Source organism: Bos mutus, chromosome 18 (assembly GCF_027580195.1).
Source record: "Bos mutus isolate GX-2022 chromosome 18, NWIPB_WYAK_1.1, whole genome shotgun sequence".
Taxonomy (NCBI): Eukaryota; Metazoa; Chordata; class Mammalia; order Artiodactyla; family Bovidae; genus Bos; species Bos mutus.
In genome coordinates this window covers 3,665,994-3,687,037 of record NC_091634.1, presented here as the reverse complement: position 1 = coordinate 3,687,037, position 21,044 = coordinate 3,665,994, and the positions used below count along the sequence as shown (strand labels likewise).

The following is a 21,044-nucleotide window of genomic DNA, read 5'->3' as shown; positions in this document are numbered from 1 at the left end:
CTAAAAGGTATAAAAGCTTACTGCTCTGGTCAATTCTTCAGATCTTCATTCTCTTCTGAAAGCTCTCACGTACATGTGTGCATACTAAGTTGCTTCAGCTGCATCTGTCTCTGTGCGACCTGATGGACTGTAGCCCGCCAGGCTCCTCTGTCCACAGGATTCTCCAGGCAAGAATACTGGAGTGGGTTGCCATGCCCTCCTCCAGATGATCTTCCTGACCCAGGGATCAAACCCTGTATTTGCAGGGGGGGTTCTTTACTATTAGTGCCATCTGGGAAGTCCAAGATGTACATGTAAGAACTTAATAAAGCTTTTATTCCTGTTAGAAGGAGGAAGAAAGTGATAGGAAGTTTGGGATGGACATGCACACTCTGCTATATTTAAGATGAATAATCAACAAGGTCCTACTGTATAACACAGGGAACTCTGCTCAAAGTCATGTGACAGCCTGGATGGGAGGGGAGTTTGGGGGAGAATGGATACATATATATGCATGGCTGAGTCCCTTTGCTGTCTACCCGAAACTATCACCACATTATTAATCAGCTATAAGTGTAATTTGTGCTCAGCCCTGTCTGACTCTTTGCATCCTCATAGACTGCAGCTCGCCAGGCTCCTCTGTCCTTAGAATTTTCCAGGCAAACAATACTGGTGTGGGTTGCATTTATACTCCAGTATAAAATAAAAAGGTTTTTTCTTTTTTTAAGTAGTAGTAGTCGCTAGAGTCGGACACGACTGGGCGACTTCACTTTCACTTTTCACTTTCATGCATTGGAGAAGGAAATGGCAACCCACTTCAATGTTCTTGCCTGGAGAAGCCCAGGGACAGGGAAGCCTGGTGGGCTGCCGTCTATGGGGTCGCAGAGAGTCGGACACGACTGAAGCGACTTAGCAGCAGCAGCAGTAATGATACTAATACTAAAATGAGTAATAAAAGAAAAGAAATCTGAACGGCTGGCAGGGCTCGCAACATTTACAAACCCTGCGACTCTGCAATACACTCGGTCGCAAGTCTGGGGGCCACAGCTCCTTTTTATATGCAGGGAGGGATGCCTTCTGAGGAACCGTGTGTATTACCTGAGATGAGAACTACACTTCCCAGAAGGCTCTGAGGCACAGCTCTAGTGGGGCCGTTGCGGAGTTGTATGCTGGGAAAAAGAGGCCATGAGCTTTCAGCTCCGCAAATTCCCCGTTTTTTGGACTACGTTTCCCAGAGGGCTCAGGGCACGAGCCCCTTAGCCTCGCCGGGAGTTGCATGCTGGGAGACGCGCTTTCTGCGCGTCGTTTTTTTTTTTTTTTTCAAGCTCTGGTTTCCTGGCGACGCTGTCCGGAGTTAACCTGCACGCCTGCGCTCCCTCCCTGCCTGTTAGTTGTTGGGCCCAGAGCGGTGAGTAATTAGCATCCCGGGAGGAAACCTGAAGTGGAAGGCAATGGGCGGTGGCGGTGAGGGAAAAGGCCAAGAGCCCCGAAACGGAGCGTCGGCCTGTGGCTTCGGAGCCGCTGCGGAGGGAGTGCGAGCGTGTGCGTGTGAGTGTGTATATGTGTGTGTGTGTGTGTGTGTGTGTGTGTGTGTGTGTGATGGGGCTCGGCCTTGTCTACAGACTAAGGTGCGCGTGGGCGTAGGTGAGGGACACGGGCCGGGTCCCTGCGGTTGTGACGCACTTGCGCGTGAGTGTGTGAACGGGGGAGGCGACCCGGCCCCATCCCCGCGGCTGTGCCCCCCCCACCCATCCCCGGTGCGTGTGAGCCTCGGGCTCGGACGCCTCCGCTCCGCGTGAGTTCCACGCGCGTGGGCTCTGGCGGGGACGGCGGGGCTGTGAGAGCCGCCTTGACGTGTCTGTGGGATTGGCGGAGCCGGGCGCCGTGTCTCTGGCGGGGGCGTCAGGCGGTGTGTCGCAGCCGCGGTGTGTGTTTGTTCAGCTGTGACAGGTGCAGGCTGGCCCGGGGGTGTGAGCACGGGGAGGGGGTGTGTGACGGTATCACCTGTAGCTCCGGTGTCTCCGCTGGTCCCTCCGCCCTCACGTTCCCACCGTGCAGTACTTGCGGGGGCACAGCGGCCTCCAAGAGACGTGGGAGCCCGAACCCTGTAATGAAAAGAAAATGACAGGAATTAACACAGGTCTCGTCATGAGATGGCGACAGATGAGCTAGAGGTGCCGTCCTTCTAAAGTCCAGGCCACCTGAGTGACAAGATGGAAGGGTCTCGGGGCGGGGGGGGTGGGGGGGGGAGGCGGAGATTCTGTTTTGAAAGGGAGAGGTCCCTGACCTGGGAGGTGCGGGGACGGGGTGACGGGGTACCCCCAATTAGTAGAGCCTAGTCTCCCGGAATCTCTGAAATACATCTGGGTGCACCCTTCTTGTTTTTGGTGCTTTTTTTCTTTTTTTGAGTATAATTGCTTTGCAATGTTGTGTTAGTTTCTGCTATGCAAGGAAGTGGATCAGCTGTAAGTATACTTATATCCCCTTCCTCTTGGACCTGCCTCCCAGGACCCCCACCAGTCCCACCCCTCTAGGTCATCACAGAGCACCAAGCTGAGCTCCTGTGCTATACAGCAGCTCCCCCTGGTTGTTTTACACTTGGTAGTGTGTGTATGTCAGTCCTAATCTCCCAGTTCGTCCCACCCATCTCTCCCTGCCCCAGCTCTGTGTCCACATGTCCATTCTGTAGGTCCCTGTCTCCATTCCTGCCCTGGAACTAGGTTCATCTGTACCATTTTTCTAGATTCCACACATATGCATTAATATATGATAATGGTTTTTCTAACTTCACTCTGAGAGACTGTAGGTCCATCCATGTCTCTACAAATGATCTAGTTTCATTCCTTTTTATGACTGAGTAATATTCCACTGTACATATGTACCACATCTTAGGTGTGGTCTTGGAGGGTATTTTCTCTCTCTCTCTCTCTCTTTTTTTTTTTTAAGCTTTATAAAGACTTATGCTCTCACCCAGGGTTGGGCCCATGCTTCCCTTAAAATTAATTTTAGCTCTTTAATTAGATTTTTCTGTGCGAAGCTCACTGCTTAAAGTCTATTCTCTTTAGGAAGAATGAAAATATCTCTTTATGGCCTTTAACTATGTAACTTCTATTTTTCAAGACTGACACAGCTTTCCCTCAAAGGGTTTGGTTCAAAACTACTGGTGTGAAATAGCTGAACTTAAGCAGGCAACAAAAAAGTACAGTTATGTATCAGGGAGTATAGTTTTTGGTTTGCCAATTTGGTCTTTGAGGAAAGCAATTACTTCATTTGGAGACTGGAAATGGGAGGGTATTTCCTGATGTAGTCTGTGCTCCGGAAAGGCCCCAGCGTCTCATTCTGTCCTTTCTTTCCTCCAGGCCAGCTATCCTCCAGAAAAAGCATCCTGAAGAAGAAGACAGATTATCACAGATCTTCACATCAAGTCCCAGGTGAACTTTTTGTTCAGTAAATGACCTGAATCTTTAGCACTTAAGAATATTTGCTTTCCTTGACCTGAAATGTCCTCTGTATTAACTCAGTAATTGCTTCCCAAGCAATTGTGCAGGTGTCTTCCCCATTGACCAGCCCTCTCCCATGAGTACTCACGTATTCAGTAGGCAAATTGTTCACATCCTCCTGTGTGATCTTCTAAGAATCCAATAGGATCGAGGGATACCACTGGGAGGTTAATGTTAGCAGTTTTAGCATGTGATATGATAATATAATATCATTATGATATTAATTTTTAGGTGGAATCAAAGGCTACATATCTTTGGTCTTTTGCACAGTACTGACTTTCAGAGCACAGTAAGAAAGGAGAAGGGTTTGATTGTTTTAGTCAGTTAATGACAAAGTGTTCAGCTTTGTGAGGTTTTTTAGAATGGAGTTTGAACAAAGGTCTTTGTCATTGAAGGCAAGGTTTTTTTTTTCCTCTAGTAATCAGTAAATAGAAATTTGTTGTATCAGCTAGGTCTTATTTGAGGTCTGACAGTTTCAGTTACATCTTTTTACGAATGATGAGAGGCAGTATGCTTTGATGATGCGTGTGGGTTCTGGATCTTGAGCAGGGTTTGGCAAACCTTTTCTCTAAAGGGTCACATATTAAATATTTTGTGGTTTGTGGGCCACATGTGGTTGCAAATTGTTCTTTTTAATAGATTGTATTCTTTAGAACCATTTTACTTTTTTTTTCCAGTTAGAACAATTTTAGTTTTACAGAAAAATTGCAAAGAGTACACAGATTTCCCAGGTGCCCTGCACCCAGTTTCTCCTATTATTTACAACTCATATTAGTATGGGATATTAGTTAAAATTAATGAACCAGTTCTGGAACCTTACTGTTAACTGAAATCCATGCTTTATTCAGGTTTCCTTAGTGCTTTTTTTTTAAACAGTTTTGACTACGTTTATTTATTTAGTTTTTTGTTATTATCTGGCTGCAAGGCATGTAGGATATTAGTTCCCCCACCAGGGATCGAACCCTCACACCCTGCAGTGGAACTGCCAACATCTTGACCGCTGGACCACCAGGGAAGTCCCACAGGTTTCCCTAGTTTTTAAACAGTGGTTTTCATCTGTGGGATCCTGGGATCCCATCCAGGATACCACAAAGTAATGTAGTCATGTCTCCTTAAGCTCCTCTAGGCTGTGTTGATTTCTCGTACTTCCCTTGTTTCTGACAACATTGGTGGTTTTAAGAGGAACTGGTCAGGTATTTTGTAGGCTGCCCCTCTGTTGGAATGAGGTTTTCCTCATGAGCTTATGGATTTACGGGTTTGGAGAATTCTGGGTGATGTACCCTGAGAGCTGCTAGGAAGAGGGCTTCATTCTCATGATGTCAGATCATAACCAGAGTACTTCCAACTGATGGATTCTATGTGTCAATAAATGAATTTATTTTCTATGTTTTATACCTTACATATTTTCTTCTAATAGCATTGCATGCAACGAGAACGCTAACAGGGTTAGGTTATTTAGTGTTTATCTACAGGACACTGGCTGAAGGACAGATTCAAAAGCAGAGTTCACCCTCCCTTCAAGACTAAGACTAAGCAGCATCAAGGTACTTATCAGTATCTGTGGGGCATCTTGGCATTTTAGCCATTTTTTTCCCAGTCAGTCCTCCAATGTATGTGGGAGGATGTAGACATCACAGAATTGGTTTAGGTATTAGGAAGTAAAAAGAAATGAGATGTTATTCAGATTAAAAAAAAAAAAATCCCCAAAATAAGGTATTCAGAGATATTTCTGCAAGTTCAAGAGGTCCTCTTTGAAAAAGAGAGTGGAACTTTATCTTTTGAGAATCTGTCTCAACATGTATGTGTGTTTATATCTATATAGATACAGATATCTTGATTATGGTGTGTATTGTATATAAATATGTATATATGCATATTGAGAAACATCGTTTTGATAGCCTGATTTTCCTACTGACAATATAACCTGAAAAATTTTTCATGTCTTCAAATATTTCTTCTGACTTAGCATTGAATAGCCCTCTAGTACATTTTCACTTTGATATTCTGCATGTATTTATGCAGCCAGCTTTGCTGGATTCCGAATGCCAGACCCTATCTGGGTAGTTCTCTCTCCGCCTTGTCCGCCTGCCAAGTCTTGGTGACTTCACCCTGACCACAGGCCGGAAGAGCTCGAGTTGGCATGGTGCAGCCCCTCCCACCCTGGATGGTGTGAATGACCGTAACGGGCCCTCTGCCCAGAGTCCCGCAGCCTCCATCAGTGAAATTTGAGGGCCTGGTCTCCACACAAAACCCCCCTCTGTCATCACACCAAAGGCAGGTTCAGGAGCTTCCCTAAACCACCCTGAGGTTTCATAACTCAGGACTAGAAGGGACTCCTGGAACTCACCAAACGCTGCTCCATTCCCGGTTGCTGTGAATGACAGGGCAAGGATGCAGACTAACAGCCGCCAAGGAGGCAGGTGCACAGGGTAAGGCCCAGCAAGTTCCCACCCTGGGGCTTCCGGTGCCTTCTCCCGGTGAAGTCAGGACGCCAGCTATTGTGCCAACATCAGCGAGTGACAGTATGCTCAGAGTACTGCCAGCCAAGGAAGCACACCTGAGCTTCAGTGTTTGGAGTTTTCACTGTGGCTTCATCACATGGACATAATTGATTGGTCCTGTGGACGTAGGTGATTGATTTGTTGTCCAGATGTTGATCTCAGTCCCCAAGTCAACTCATAGCCCGTGACCCATGGTCTCCCCATCCCCACCCATCACCTGAGTGGTCTTCCTGGTGTGGCCAGCTCCCACCCTAAGGTGCGGTGTGGCCTGCCCCTACCCACAGCAAAGACATCCCTGTTATGTGCAATGTCCATTACCTCTCAGAGGCTGAGGGCCAAGGCCGCACCTCTCTTTGGTCAAGGCCGGATTTTCAACCATATCCCCCACCAGGGAGCTGGCCAGGAATCCTCCCACTCCAGTGTCAGATTTAATTTCAAGACATAAAATAAAAGCTCCTCTGCCCCATCAGCTGGGTTTCCTGGAGTTTCAGGGAGAACTTGATTTTTCCAGAATCCTTTTAATCTTCTCCAGGTGTGTTTTTGTGGGGGAGCTTGTAGGGGAAGAAGATGGGGTTCTTTGGCAGTGAAGGTAGAGGAGTGAGAAGGCTGTACTAAGTCATTTGGGGACCAGGGTGCACTTATTTTCACGCCTCGTTTTCCTCTTGTAGATCTGGCATCTCTGGATTTTGTGTCTTCAGTAAAGGCGACCCCAGGAGCACTGATCAGTCCTTGAATTCTAGAACTATGGCCCACGTGAGTATGTTTTTCTTTGCATCTTGAGCTGTGATGTCTGGGTCCTGTGCATACTTCAGTGAAATACTGTGAAGCCTCCTGCCCAAGTGAGTCCCACTGAAGACCTGCTCCCCTGCTCTTCCTGCTCCAGCAAATAATGATGCCATGTAGCCCTGTGCCCACCTCTGTGGCTGAAGTTTTTCACTGAACCCTTGAGCTAGTCACTGAGTGTCTCTCCTCTGCTCACTTTTTTTGTCAAGAGTAATTGCAACAACGGAAGCAGAAACTACCTTGAGAAGTATTTGAGTCAGGTCCACAATTTGATGAGCTCTAGATGTTGGTCCCATGTGACCACATGAGATTCCTCTTTCACCTCCACTGGTCTTCCCAGGCTCATCATCCTTTACGAAGAATTGGAGTGTGATGAAGCCCTGGCTCAGATCATGTTCCTGTCAGGGGACTCAGGAGATGAATTTTGTTTTAAACAGACCTGTCTCTGTGTTTCCAAATCGTTTAATACTTATTTCCTCTAAATCAGGAAAAAAGAAAAGGCAGGGTTAGTGGATGATTAACAGGTAAGAAGGTCATTTCAGGTAAAAGTAATAGATGACCATATACTCCTGGAATTGGGGAACTTAAAGACATTTGACTCAATCTAAATGTGTGACTGTAATAATTCAGTCTAATCTGTTCATATTGACAACTTACAGTGAACAGTGTCAGATTTGTGATCTCTGAAGAAGATTTAGCTTCAGAATCAGGGACCAGGCTTCATCACTCAAGAACGTTTGTGTAGTAGAGTTTTATTAAGAGACAGAGAAGCTTCTGACATAGATATCAGAAGGGGGATGGAGAGTGCCCCCCTTGTTAGATTTTAGCGAGCTGTTTTTTGTTTGTTCAGTTCAGTTCAGTCGCTCAGTCGCGTCCGACTCTTTTCCACCCCATGAATCGCAGCACGCCAGGCCTCCCTGTCCATCACCAACTCCTGGAGTTCACCCAGACTCACGTCCATCGAGTCAGTGATGCCATCCAGCCATCTCATCCTCTGGCGTCCCTTTCTCCTCCTGCCCCCAATCCCTCCCAGCATCAGAGTCTTTCCCAATGAGTCAACTCTTCCCATGGGGTGGCCAAAGTACTGGAGTTTCAGCTTTAGCGTCATTCCTTCCAAAGAAATCCCAGGGCTGATCTCCTTCAGAATGGACTGGATGGATCTCTTTGCAGTCCAAGGGACTCTCAAGAGTCTTCTCCAACACCACAGTTCAAAACCATCAATTCTTCGGCACTCAGCCTTCTTCACAGTCCAACTCTCACATCCATACATGACCACAGGAAAAACCATAGCCTTGACTAGACAGACCTTTGTTGGCAAAGTAATGTCTCTGCTTTTGAATATGCTGTCTAGGTTGGTCATAACTTTCCTTCCAAGGAGTAAGCGTCTTTTAATTTCATGGCTGCAGTCACCATCTGCAGTGACTTTGGAGCCCAGAAAAATAAAGTCTGACACCATTTCCCCATCTATTTCCTATGAAGTGATGGGACCAGATGCCATGATCTTCGTTTTTTGAATGTTGAGCTTTAAGCCAACTTTTTCACTCTCCACTTTCACTTTCATCAAGAGGCTTTTGAGTTCCTCTTCACTTTCTGCCATAAGGGTGGTGTCATCTGCATATCTGAGGTTATTGATATTTCTCCCAGCAATCTTGATTCCAGCTTGTGCTTCTTCCAGCCCAGCGTTTCTCATGATGTACTCTGCATAGAAGTTAAATAAGCAGAGTGACACTATACAGCCTTGACATATTCCTTTTCCTATTTGGAACCAGTGTGTTGTTCCATGTCCAGTTCTAACTATTGCTTCCTGACCTGCATACAGGTTTCTCAAGAGGCAGATCAGATGGTCTGGTATTCCCATCTCTTTCAGAATTTTCCACAGTTTATTGTGATCCACACAGTCAAAGGTTTTGGCATAATCAGTAAAGCAGAAATAGATGTTTTTCTGGAACTCTCCTGCTTTTTCCATGATCCAGTGGATGTTGGCAATTTGATCTCTGGTTCCTCTGCCTTTTCTAAAATCAGCTTGAACATCAGGAAGTTCACTGTTCACCTATTGCTGAAGCCTGGCTTGGAGAATTTTGAGCATTACTTTACTAACGTGTGAGATGAGTGCAATTGTGCGGTAGTTTGAGCATTCTTTGGCATTGCCTTTCTTTGGGATTGGAATGAAAACTGACCTTTTCCAGTCCTGTGGCCACTTCGGAGTTCTCCAAATGTGCTGGCATATTGCGTGCAGCACTTTCACAGCATCATCTTTCAGGATTTGAAATAGCTCCACTGGAATTCCATCACCTCCACTAGCTTTGTTCGTAGTGATGCTTTCTAAGGCCCACTCCACTTCACATTCCAGGATGTCTGGCTCCGGGTCAGTGATCACATCATTGTGATTATCTGGGTCGTGAAGATCTTTTTTGTACAGTTCTTCTGTGTATTCTTGCCATCTCTTCTTAACATCTTCTGCTTCTGTTAGGTCCATACCATTTCTGTCCTTTATTGAGCCCATCTTTTTGTTTGTTAGAAAGCTATTAATCAGATAAGAGAGATGAGGGAGTTTCACCTCAAGGCTGAGGGAGTTTCACCAGTCCCACCCCCCCCACAATATGCATTTTTGAGATAGGATAGAACAGGTGTGTCCTCCCCCAGCCATAAAACAATTAATATGAATACTGGTTTGTTGAGCTGTTATCACCCCAAGGTTTGAGAAAAGAAAAAAAGTTAGTCTTAGGTGGAACCATTTTGAAGAAAGGCAAATTCCAAAGCAAATACATAATTTCATTAACATAGCTTAAGAAAAGCATTTCCATAAGAAAAGCACGTTGGTTAGCTCAAGGTTTGAGAAAAGTTGAGTTCAGGTGGAACTAGGTATTGTCATGGCAACACAGAATTTTAAGAGAAACCCCCTTTTTTTTTCTTTCTTTTTTTTTTTAATTTTATTTTATTTTTAAACTTTACATAATTGTATTAGTTTTGCCAAATATCAAAATGAATCCGCCACAGGTATACATGTGTTCCCCATCCTGAACCCTCCTCCCTCCTCCCTCCCCATACCATCCCTCTGGGTCGTCCCAGTGCACTAGCCCCAAGCATCCAGTATCATGCATCGGAACCTGGACTGGCAACTCGTTTCTTACATGATATTTTACATGTTTCAATGTCATTCTCCCAAATCTTCCCACCCTCTCCCTCTCCCACAGAGTCCATAAGACTGTTCTGTACATCAGTGTCTCTTTTGCTGTCTCGTACACCGGGTTATTGTTACCATCTTTCTAAATTCCATATATATGCGTTAATATACTGTATTTATGTTTTTCCTTCTAAGGAAACTATTAGCAAGGTGAAAAGACAGCCTTCAGAATGGGAGAAAATAATAGCAAATGAAGCAACTGACAAACAACTAATCTCAAAAATATTCAAGCAACTCCTACAGCTCAACTCCAGAAAAATAAACGACCCAATCAAAAAATGGGCCAAAGAACTAAATAGACATTTCTCCAAAGAAGACATACAGATGGCTAACAAACACATGAAAAGATGCTCAACATCATGCATTATCAGAGAAACGCCCTTTTAATTTTGTATAGACAAAAAAATCTGACACTTGTAGTTTGTTTCTTCCTGCCGCTTCAGGGCGAGATTAAACAGTTGCAGCCTGTTTCCTCCTTTGGAGACCCCTGGCCTTCCTGCCTGTTACCCTCTCGATATGATGGAGTAAAACAAAACAAAACAAAACAAAAAAACTGCTTTTGTCATCACAAAGGCCGACTGCGTAAAAGATAACCTGTCAAAATGATGAGCCTGAAGCTTGAAAACATTCAAACCTGCAATCCTGATTTTCTAAGATAAAAGATTTCATATTCAGGAAGCAAACCCCTGGCTTTTTTTTTTTTTTTTCTTTCTCCTTAAAGAGAACAGAAATGCTATAGGAATGCACACTTGCTGAGAATTTATGAGACAGGCATGTAGCAGGCTCGGTACTTGTGAACAAGAGAAACCTGGGCTAGTTTTAGCCATTTCCTGGCAGAATGGCATGGTTAGAGTTCCCCAGGGTGTCGATAGTCTTCCTTGCAGCAGGAGGGGCTAAGCGTCAGTCGCAGCGGTGACCTCCCTGGCCCCCACCCAGGTCCCAGGCCTCTAATCTGCTCACTGTGTCCACCCCTGCACAGAGTAGGGGCCTCCCTCCCCCTCCTTCATCTTCAAGTTATGTCCTTCTCCTCCATCAGGGACGCAAGGGTTTGGTGACCTTCTCGGATGTGGCCATCGACTTCTCTCAGGAGGAGTGGGCATGTCTGGACTCCAGGCAGAGGGACTTGTACTGGGATGTGATGCTGGAGAACTACAGTAACCTGGTCTCACTTGGTAAGTTCCTTGCCTCGGACAACCCAGACTCTGTGCTCGCACCATCAGCTCCCTCCACGGTGAGCTTCAGGACCACCTTTCAAGAGCCTCATTGAATTTCTTTCTTCCTGCTCCCAAGGGACATTTTGAGCTTTGTCTAGTCGGAAATGGGCATCACGTGTACACCTGTACCTCCTCACCCATCAGCAGTCTTCCTACTGCTGTCTGGCCCTCATGTAATTATTTCTCTTCCTTAATGACCAAAGGGTTGATAAGGGTTATTTAACTTATGAAAATAAATGTACTTATTTATTTCATGACCATCTTTGGAGAAACCAAGCTTCATGCTATGAGCCCACATTTACACACTGATTGCTGTTGGTGGTACTGTGGGGACCTACCTTAAGGGAAGATGGCCTGACACATGACATGAGTTTCTCTAGCATACCAGCCTCTGTAGATGCAAACTGAACAAACAGAATCCATGTAAAACCACACTGAGCATATTCCACTCCCTACGCACTGGACCTGAAGTGAGGTTGAAAGTTGTAATCTGTGAATTCTGAGTTAAACCCCAGATGATATCACCCTGTAAATATCTAAGGAAATTTCTTACTTTTCTGTTGGCGAAATAACAGCCATAATGTGCATGGCTAATATTGTGCTTACTATACACCAGGAAGCATCCTGAGCATGGTGTGTGTGTGTACTAATACCTTGCATCCCATTCTCACTAGTTTATGAGATAGGAACAATTACTATATTACTATAGATCAGTATGCTAGAGCACAGGGTGACGGTCAGTCAAGGAGGCAGAAGCAAAACTGGAACCTAAGGTTTCTGGCCCCCAAATCCATCCATCCATGCCCCAGATTTGAGGCATATTGTATAGAGGCATGTTCTACTACCCAGCTGGTTTCCTCTCTGTCCTCCAATCCCTTCTGTTTCCTGAAGTCTTTTATCGTTTTGACATTTAGATTATGACACATTTGACTGAAATGCAATCAAAAAAATCTTGTGCCAACAAGTTTTTTCCCCAGTTCTGCCTCTTGTGGCGTTTCTCTTCTTTTGAAAGCAAGACATCTCATTTCTATGCCAGACACAATGCTCTTATGGAAGCAAGGGAGAGAGCTTTGATGGTTGAGGGGGAAAGATACCAAAACAATGCAGAGCAGACCTCGGACAAGGAGCAGCTGCCCCCCTGAGGTGTTTGGGGGGCTCCCCACAAAGGTCTCAGGCCCAGGGCCTCTGAGGAAGAAGTTACCACCTTGAACTTGATCTTCACCTGTTTCCCTTCCAGTTGATTTTCCTTCTCATGTTTCACCCCTGTTGAGAGACAAGGGCATAGGAAACAGGACCCTGTGCCATCAGTAGTTTCTGAAATGTGGTTATTTTCATAGCTTCACGTGCTTTCTTCATTATATATATAATAATAATTATTATTTTTGGTGATACTGCCTCTTGGGTGCTCTGTTCTTCCATCATGAAGCAACATCTGCTTGTGTCTCTTTTTGTGTCATTAGCAGTTGCTGACACTCAGTACCGAGATTCAGTATTTCATTCGGGTTCAAAATGATGATATTCTATCATTGCCTCTTCATTTGTTCACTGTAATAATTCTTTAGAGAGAAACCATGATCCACCTGCTTATTAGTGGTGTGGTGAAACTGCTCACATTGAAAGGTAAATCTTTGTTCTTTTAAGGAAAAAAAGTATTAGCTTTTAATAACAAAGGGTTGGTGTCCTAGCCTGCTCTAAGTTGGCCATTTAACATTTTTTTAGTGTTTTTATGAACTCATTAATTTAAATGTTTGATGTTTTGTAGTCCCTTGAGTTAGCATCTTTATCGATGCTCAGATTTCTCTAAGCATTGCCTCATAAATGTTTCACAGTCTTATTAAATTTAGTTCTACACATCATCTTTTGAATGTTGAATCTTTGTATCAGGAATTACTTTTAATGATAGTACGTGTGTGTGTGTATATATATATACAACCATCCAACTATATCTTTTTATTTTTTACAGTCATAGTATATTTGATTTTCTTGGTTTTCCAGGCTTGTCATCACATCTACAAATTGTGATCTTTTTCATCTTCATTTTTGAAATTTGTCCCTCCAGGTTTTTTTTTTTTGGTTTTTTTTTTTTTTTTTGCTTAATTGTTACAGCTGATAGGAAATAGTAGAGCTATTAATAATAATCAGTGCCTTTTGGGTTTGATTTTAGCAGGAATGTCTCCAGTGCTTCCTCATTAAGTATTGTGATGCTAGACATGGAATCTGCATCTTAATAAGAGCTCTAGGTGATTCATATTTTTCCCACTGGAGAAGTTTTATTTCTGTTAGAGAAGGTTTTGGTTTGTGATTAGTTTGGGTTTTGTTTCCTTAAATAATAACAAAATATGTTGGATTTTTTTGTTTGTGTGTGTGTTTTGTTTTTTTTTTTTTTTTTTTTCCAGATTTGGAATCACCATATGAGACCAAGAGTTTACCTTCACAAAAGAACACTTATGGGATGAATTTTTCCAAACGGACCTCAAATAGAAAAAGTAAATCCCGTGGCCTTGAGTGGACATGTGAAGGTGAGCTGGACAGATCACGGGCCCCTCAAGAGGGACGTGCCAGTCAAAGGATAATCAGCTGTGGGGATACCCCCGCTTATAGAGAAAGCACCCCTGTTCGGCCACAGCAGAGACTCCCTAACAGGGAAAATTCCTATGAATGTAAGGAATGTGGGAAGGCTTTTAGCCGAGGCTATCAGCTTACTCAGCATCAGAAAATTCACACAGGTGAGAAACCCTATCAATGTAAAGAATGTAAAAAGGCCTTCCGTTGGGGCAATCAGCTTACCCAGCATCAGAAAATCCACACTGGCGAGAAACCTTATGAATGTAAAGACTGCGGGAAGGCCTTCCGATGGGGCTCGAGCCTCGTGATCCATAGGAGAATCCACACAGGAGAGAAGCCTTACGAGTGTAAGGACTGCGGGAAGGCCTTCCGGCGCGGCGACGAGCTCACCCAGCATCAGAGGTTCCACACCGGTGAGAAGGACTACGAGTGCAAAGACTGTGGCAAGACCTTCAGCCGGGTGTACAAACTCATTCAGCACAAGCGAATCCACAGTGGCGAGAAGCCCTTCGAGTGTAAGGACTGCGGGAAGGCCTTCATCTGTGGCTCGAGCCTCGTGCAGCATAAGAGAATCCACACGGGGGAGAAGCCCTATGAGTGCCAGGAGTGCGGCAAGGCCTTCACCCGCGTCAACTATCTCACCCAGCATCAGAAAATCCACACCGGGGAGAAGCCTCACGAGTGTAAGGAGTGCGGGAAGGCCTTCCGTTGGGGCTCGAGTCTCGTGAAGCACGAGAGAATTCACACGGGGGAGAAGCCGTATAAATGTACAGAATGCGGAAAGGCCTTTAACTGCGGCTACCACCTCACTCAGCACGAGAGGATCCACACTGGCGAAACGCCTTACAGATGCAAGGAGTGTGGAAAGGCCTTCATCTATGGCTCGAGCCTCGTCAAGCACGAGCGCATTCACACGGGGTTTAAGCCCTATGGGTGTCAGGAGTGTGGGAAGGCCTTCAGTCACAGCCACCAGCTGACACAGCATCAGAAAACCCACACTGGTGAGAAGCCCTCTGAATGTAAGGAATGTGGAAAGGCCACATGTAACCACGGAATCCACCTTCGAGATGATGAGAGGATTCCCACCGTTGAAAAGCCTTTCGTGTACAAAGGCCTCCCTTCAACATTCGTTTCTTCCACGACATGAGGAAGATTCGTGTTGAGAGTGAATGCAAGGAAGCCTTCACTGGTCGCCCTTCTGCTTACAGACTATCAGAAGTCGTGTGAGTGGTGAATTTGGAGAAATCGCTTTTTCTTACTGATCACAGCATATTCAGCTGTCAGCGGTTATCTCCTGAATTAGGTTAGTTTCAAGGAGAGCATAGAAACCTTCCAGTACCGTTTCATCTCTGTCGTATTTCAAATGTGTTCTAAGGTGAAACTCTGGTAGTGGAATGTGTGTGGGAGAGCTTTTCTTGTGGCACTTACCCCAACCTGTTACCACCACCCTCCCACCTCTCACTGCCTGAGAGACACTGGAAAAATGAGCTCTTACCCGCTGTGCTTTATTTGTGAAGTGGGGCTAATCACACCTAACTAATACTGCTGTCATGGTGATTAGATGAGTTTGGTACATGTGAACTCCCTGAACATGTATCTGGAATATTGTGTAAGCTCAATAAATATTAGCTGCTGTTGTTGTTCTCATTAGCATTAGCGTTGCTATTAGTTATTAGAGGAGGACATCGTGTAGGAGCAGTGAGTTGAGAAAAGCCTATCAGAGTTCCATAAGAAAATACAGGGGCTTCCCTAGTGGTCCAGTGGTTAGACTCTGCGCTTCCACTGTGGAGGATGCAGGGTCAGTCCCTGGTCAGGGAACTAAGATCCCACAAACCACACAGTGCACCCCAAAAAAAGAAGAAGAAAATAGAGGAGATTGCCGTACCGTGGGGCGGGCAACATTTTTTAGTACACAGAAAACTCTCAATGGGAGATGAAAAGTTATTAAGTTGGAACTTATTGAAAATTCGAAGTTCCGGTCATCGAGTGGCATCATGAAGGTGATGAAAAAGCAAGAAGCAGACTGGAAGAAGACATTTACCTAAATGTGACGAAGGATTCACAAAGGATAAAAAGAATTCAAGTCAATAATACAACAGCAAGTCAATTAAAAGGTGAAGGGGGGCGCTTCCCTGGCAGTCCAGTGGTTAGGACTCCACGCTTTCACTGCCGAGGGCGTTGGTTTAGCCCCTGGTTGGGGGACTAAGATCCCACAAGCTGCACAGTGTGGCCAATAAAAATAATAAATACAAGGTGGAAGGAGACTTAGGTAGATATGTAAAATCACCAAATGTCAAATAAGTGGAGATGAGTTAAATGTCATCACTCCAGGTATATGCAAAGTCAGATTGCCCTGGGAGTCACTAAACACCAGAATGGCTGACATTGAAATTGCATATGAGCCAATGTCTTTGCTGAATGTTCACACACGGGCTGTTGAAGGAACAGAAGCAGCACACTGGACCTCTCCAGGTCCCGGAGGTCCCAAAGCAGGGGGTTGGGGGTGTTGGGGAGGCCAATGCTCCAGGGATGCAAGTGGATTTTCCCTGGGGGAGGGGCTGGGGCCCAGGGTCAAGTCCTGACTGTGGAGGGAGCAGGTAGACTCAGAAGGGACCTGAGCTGTCTTACGAGTTATCATTCAGTCACTCAGTTGTGTCTGACTCTTTGCAGCCCCATGGACTGCAGCACACTAGGCTTCCCTGTCCTTCACCGTCTCCTGGAGCTTGTGCAAACTCGTGTCCATTGAGTCGGTGGTGCCATGCAACCATCTCATCCTTTGTCGTCCCCTTCTTCCACCTTCAGTCTTTCCCAGCATCAGGGTCTTTTCCAGTGAGTCAGCTCTTCTCATCAGGTGGCCAAAGTATTGGAGCTTCAGCTTAAGTATCAGTCTTTCCAATGAATATTCAGGACTGATTTCCTTTAGGATGGACTGGTTTGATCTTGCCGTTCTAGGGACTCTCAAGTCTCCTCCAACACCACAGTTCAAAAGCATCAATTCTTTGGTGCTCGGCGTTTATTGTCCAACTCACATCCGTATGTGACTATTGGAAAAACCATAACTTTGACCATATGGACCTTTGTCGGCCGTCTTAAGAGGGCCAGTCCTAGGTGAAGATGGGGGTTGACTTGGGGAAAGACATGGACTTGAGCCCGTGGTGGGGAATCTGAGGGTCTGGGCGGGGGAGGACTAGAGCCCTCAGGAGTGAGTTTGATAAGCTTGGAGCAGGGCTCACGGGCATGGGTGGTGGAGCAGCCAGAGCTCAGACAGGTCCGGGGAACTGGAGAAAAGGAGTCATGGAGAGGGAGCCTTTGAGAGCTGGAGGACTCGAATGCCGTGGATGAATGCAGCTTGGGAGACCTGGGGTGAGAGCTAAAGCCAGTGGGAGAACTGTGGCACAGGGTGGCTGGGTGGTTAGAATCCAGAGGCGTGCCCTGTGAAGGCCAACAGAGGATCCCGAACCCAGCTGAAGTAGAGTTTATGTGTGGCATATCTCAGCGTTGTGGTTACAGCTCCATTAAAGCTGTTTTGTCCTTGGGTTATGTATACCTTAAGGGCTTCCCAGGTGGTGCTAGTGGTAAGGAACCCACCTGCCAACATAGGAGATGTAAGAGACATGGGTTTGATCCCTGGGTCAGGAAGATCCCCTGGAGAAGGAAATGGCAACCCACTCCAGTGTTCTGGCTTGGGGTATCCCATGGACACAGGAGCCAGGGGGACTACAGTACATGGGGTTGCAAGAGAATCAGACATGACTGAGCAACTAAACAAAAAATCCTTATCTTCATTTAATGAGGTTTATTTGCAAATTCCTCTGGCGCCATCTGTAGGCTGATTAGAGTATCTTCATCAAAAGGAGAATTGATTTCCTGCCTTTGGACAGAGCGATCTTTTTGTGTGTTTACTGTTTAATTGCCTTCAGCTCAAAATAAATTTTATGTCAGGTATATTTTAGGTTGATGTACCTGGTTTCCTTCAATTATGATACAGGCATTGTTTTCAATAAAGAAAGCCATGAAGTATTTTAGTATGTGTTCTTTTTGTATATCATGCCGTTTTATATAGTTTATGCATTAGTTTAATTTAGGTTTGTTTGCTGTGAGTCAGTGTGTGTGTGTGTGTGTGTATGCGTGCTATGTCGCTTCAGTCATGTCCAACTCTTTGTGACCCCATGGACCGAATGACAGCCTCCTCTGTCCATGGGATTTTCCAGGCAAGAATGCTGGAGTGGGTAAGTCAGTCGCTTCTCCAGGGGATCTTCCTGACCAATCAAAGGGTGGAACGCATCTCTCCTGTATTGCAGGCGGATTTTTTACCACCTGAGCCACTAGAGAAGCCACACAGGTACATGTATCACGGTCACGCGAGTGTATGTTCCTCAGTTCTTTGTCCCGTCACAATAAAGATTTGGAGTGACGGACGTTAAAGCACCCTCGGCGTGTCGCAACTCTCGGGTCTTGGATAGACCGTGTTGTAGCTCTCAGGTCTTGAAAGGACCATGTTATAGCTCTTAGACAAATCAGTGTTACAGCTCAGTGTTACAGCTCTATTTTATTTAGAAGATAGCAGGAAAATCCATCTCTGAGGCATGAGGACATGTCAGTCCAAAGAGAAGAGCGCCCCATCTCGCGGTGGGGGCTGGGGGGGCGGGGAGAGAGAGAGAGAGAGCTAGCTTTGGCTCCTCTTTTTATATGTTTATCTCTCCCTGGGCCTGTCCTATGTAAATTGGGCCAGCCCGGAGTGTTGTTTGTTTTACCTGAGGTCCTCACTCCGGTCCTCGGACCTTCTTTCGTTCTATTTTCGCGGGCTTTCCCCTTCTTTGTCTTTTAACCACCGCCACTTTGGACTCCTTTCCCTATCCCACCTACCTAACGATCGCCATCCTATTTTCCGGGATGTCATTTGTGGAGAGGACTCAGAACGGGAGAGCCTGGAGGCCCCGAGGACGGTGGGGTTAAGCATAGCTGCATTCACAGGCAGATAGAGGGAAACCTCTTATCCTGGTCACTCTCTAGATGGTGGCAGCTACAAAGAGAAATAGGCAACAGAGATCTCAGGGTGAAGAGCCAAAGGAAAATGAAATGTCCCTGGGACCCAGACAGCTGTTCATGATAGCCCTTCATAACTACCTTTTGAATCCTCTCGAACACTTGTCGATTGTAATATTGCTAGAGCATCTGATATTTTCAGATGTTAAAATCCCTAGTGAAAATATATAAAATCAACTTGCTGTTTTCGGAAAGGGTTTACGCCAGGTGGCACTAGTGGTAAAGAACCCGGCTGCCAAAATAGGACACTTGAAGAGACGTGGGTTCCATCTCTAGGTGGGAAAGAGCCCCTGGAGAAGGGGACTGGCAACCCACTCCAATATTCTTGCCTGGAGAATTCCATGGACAGAGGAACCTGGCGGGCTACAGTTCATGGCGTTGCAAAGAGTCGTACATGACTGAAAGCGACTTAGTCTGCACGCACACCAGGGAAGGACGTTACCATAACAAAAGAGAACCCTTTGGATGAATTCAACATCCTATTATTTTCCTTTGCTGCTTCAGAATTTATAGCGGGAATTGATGTGTTCTATGATGTATTGACTACTTCCCTGACTTTGTGTTGACCATAAAAAAGGCTGAGTGCTAAAGAATTGGTGCTTTCAAATTGTGGTGCTGGAGAAGACTTGGGAGTCCCTTGAACAGCACGGAGATCAAACCAGTCAATCCTAAAGGAAATCAATGAATATTCATTGGAAGGACTGAAGCTGAAGCTCCAATACTTTGGCCACCTGATGCGAAGAGCCGACTCATTGGAAAAGACCCTGATGCTGGGAAGGATTGAAGGCAGGAGGAGAAGGGGACATAGAGGATGAGATGGTTGGATGGCCTCACCGACTCAGTGGACACGAGTTTGAGCCAACTCTGGAAGATGGTGAAGTACAGGGAAGCCTGGCGTGCTGCATAGGGTCTTTCATGGGTGGCAAAGGGTCGGATAGAAGTGAGGGACTGAACAACATCCCTGTCAGGTAAAGTGCAGAAGAGTTAGTGAGACGAGCTTCTCCACTGTCTGCCAGTAGGGGGCGTGATAGGATACGATGTAGCCTGAGTGCCTTTGTTGGCAATTTGGATGGCTTGAACCTCAATTTCTGTATGAGAAACTGTGAACACATTTCTGCCAGTAGGAAACAGAAAAGTTGAGAGTCCTGTTTACCAATTAAGGTTTATTGGTGGCTTCCCTGGTGGTCCAGTGGTTAAGAAATACATCTTGCAGTGCAAGGGACACTGGTTCAGCCCCTGGTCTGGGAAGATCCCACATGCCTTGGGGCAACTAAGCCCGTGCACCACAACTTCTGAGTCTGTGCTCTAGAACCTAGGAGCTGCAACTGCTGAAGTCCAGGTGCTTTAGAAGCCGTGCTCCGCAAGAAAAGAAACCACTGCAATGAGAAGCCCACACACAACAACAAAGACCCACCATAGCCAATAAATATAGGGGGAAAAAAAAGATTTATTGAACTATTTAAGCAAACTTCCCATGTTTAAACCTTCTCCTCGGGATATCAATCTGACAGACCTTGTGCTTCTAGAAGTTCCAACCCCAAATGCTCACACTGCTTAGAGGTCTCAGGTGTGCTGGGTGTGGTATCTCTAGCTCAGGGCTACTGAAAATGAATCTTGGGAAAGCAGCATCAGCACCAACAGGAAACTTTAGTTAAAGACTCATTTCACGGGTTCCACCTCAAACCTCCAGATTCACAACTTCTTAAACTGGGGCCATGATCCCAAAGATTTTCTTCATTTTCAAGGTTCAGAAAAAAAAAAAATTTTTTTTTTCAGCCAGGTGGTGTCCCATGAAGATCACGTGACCAGTGTTAAGACATGACCTCACCGGTACCCTCCTCACAGACTTCTCAATTGGCCCTGTGGGAACATCAGTGTGGCTTGTAGGAAGTGGCTCTAGGGGATTGTAAGGGGAGGCCCTGGTTAAGCACATGGCTTTCTGGGTATGATTGTGAGTTTAGACCATGCTTTAGTCTGAGGACAGGCAACAAGTTCTGCTCTCCATGGGCTTTGAAGGAGCAAGTCAGTGCAGCCCACACACCCCATGTTAGCAGAATTTGTGGGGTATTTATATGAAGAGAGAAGAAGTGTTGACAACAAGGAAAAGCCCATAGATTGATCACGTAGGAGCTGATTGTTCCCAAATCTCTCCTGAGACAAAGGACAGGAGAGTATGGCCTTTTCAGCTTTTCAATGTCCTTCTGCCTGTAGGTATGTTGGGAGCAGGCAAGGAGCTATGCTGACACCTTTGAAGGCCTAATCTCACAAATCT

General features: G+C 45.7%; 1 protein-coding gene across 7 annotated transcripts; it reads left to right on the top strand.

Moving 5' to 3' along the window:
• Nucleotides 1-1,271: 1,271 nt before the first annotated feature.
• On the top strand, nucleotides 1,272-17,746 carry ZNF331 (zinc finger protein 331). 7 transcript variants are annotated; one of them, XM_070387096.1, is made up of 6 exons: nucleotides 1,272-1,387; nucleotides 3,339-3,410; nucleotides 4,952-5,023; nucleotides 6,649-6,733; nucleotides 10,984-11,119; nucleotides 13,558-17,746. In XM_070387096.1, the coding sequence occupies exons 4-6, from the start codon at nucleotides 6,725-6,727 to the stop codon at nucleotides 14,871-14,873; spliced, it is 1,461 nt and encodes a 486-aa protein (XP_070243197.1). In that variant the 5' UTR covers nucleotides 1,272-1,387; nucleotides 3,339-3,410; nucleotides 4,952-5,023; nucleotides 6,649-6,724; the 3' UTR covers nucleotides 14,874-17,746. The 7 variants fall into 7 exon arrangements, with proteins under 7 accessions (XP_070243197.1, XP_070243196.1, XP_005889847.1 ...); XM_070387095.1 differs by having other exon boundaries at nucleotides 4,939-5,023; XM_070387097.1 differs by lacking the exon at nucleotides 1,272-1,387 and adding an exon at nucleotides 1,404-1,527.
• Nucleotides 17,747-21,044: the final 3,298 nt, after the last annotated feature.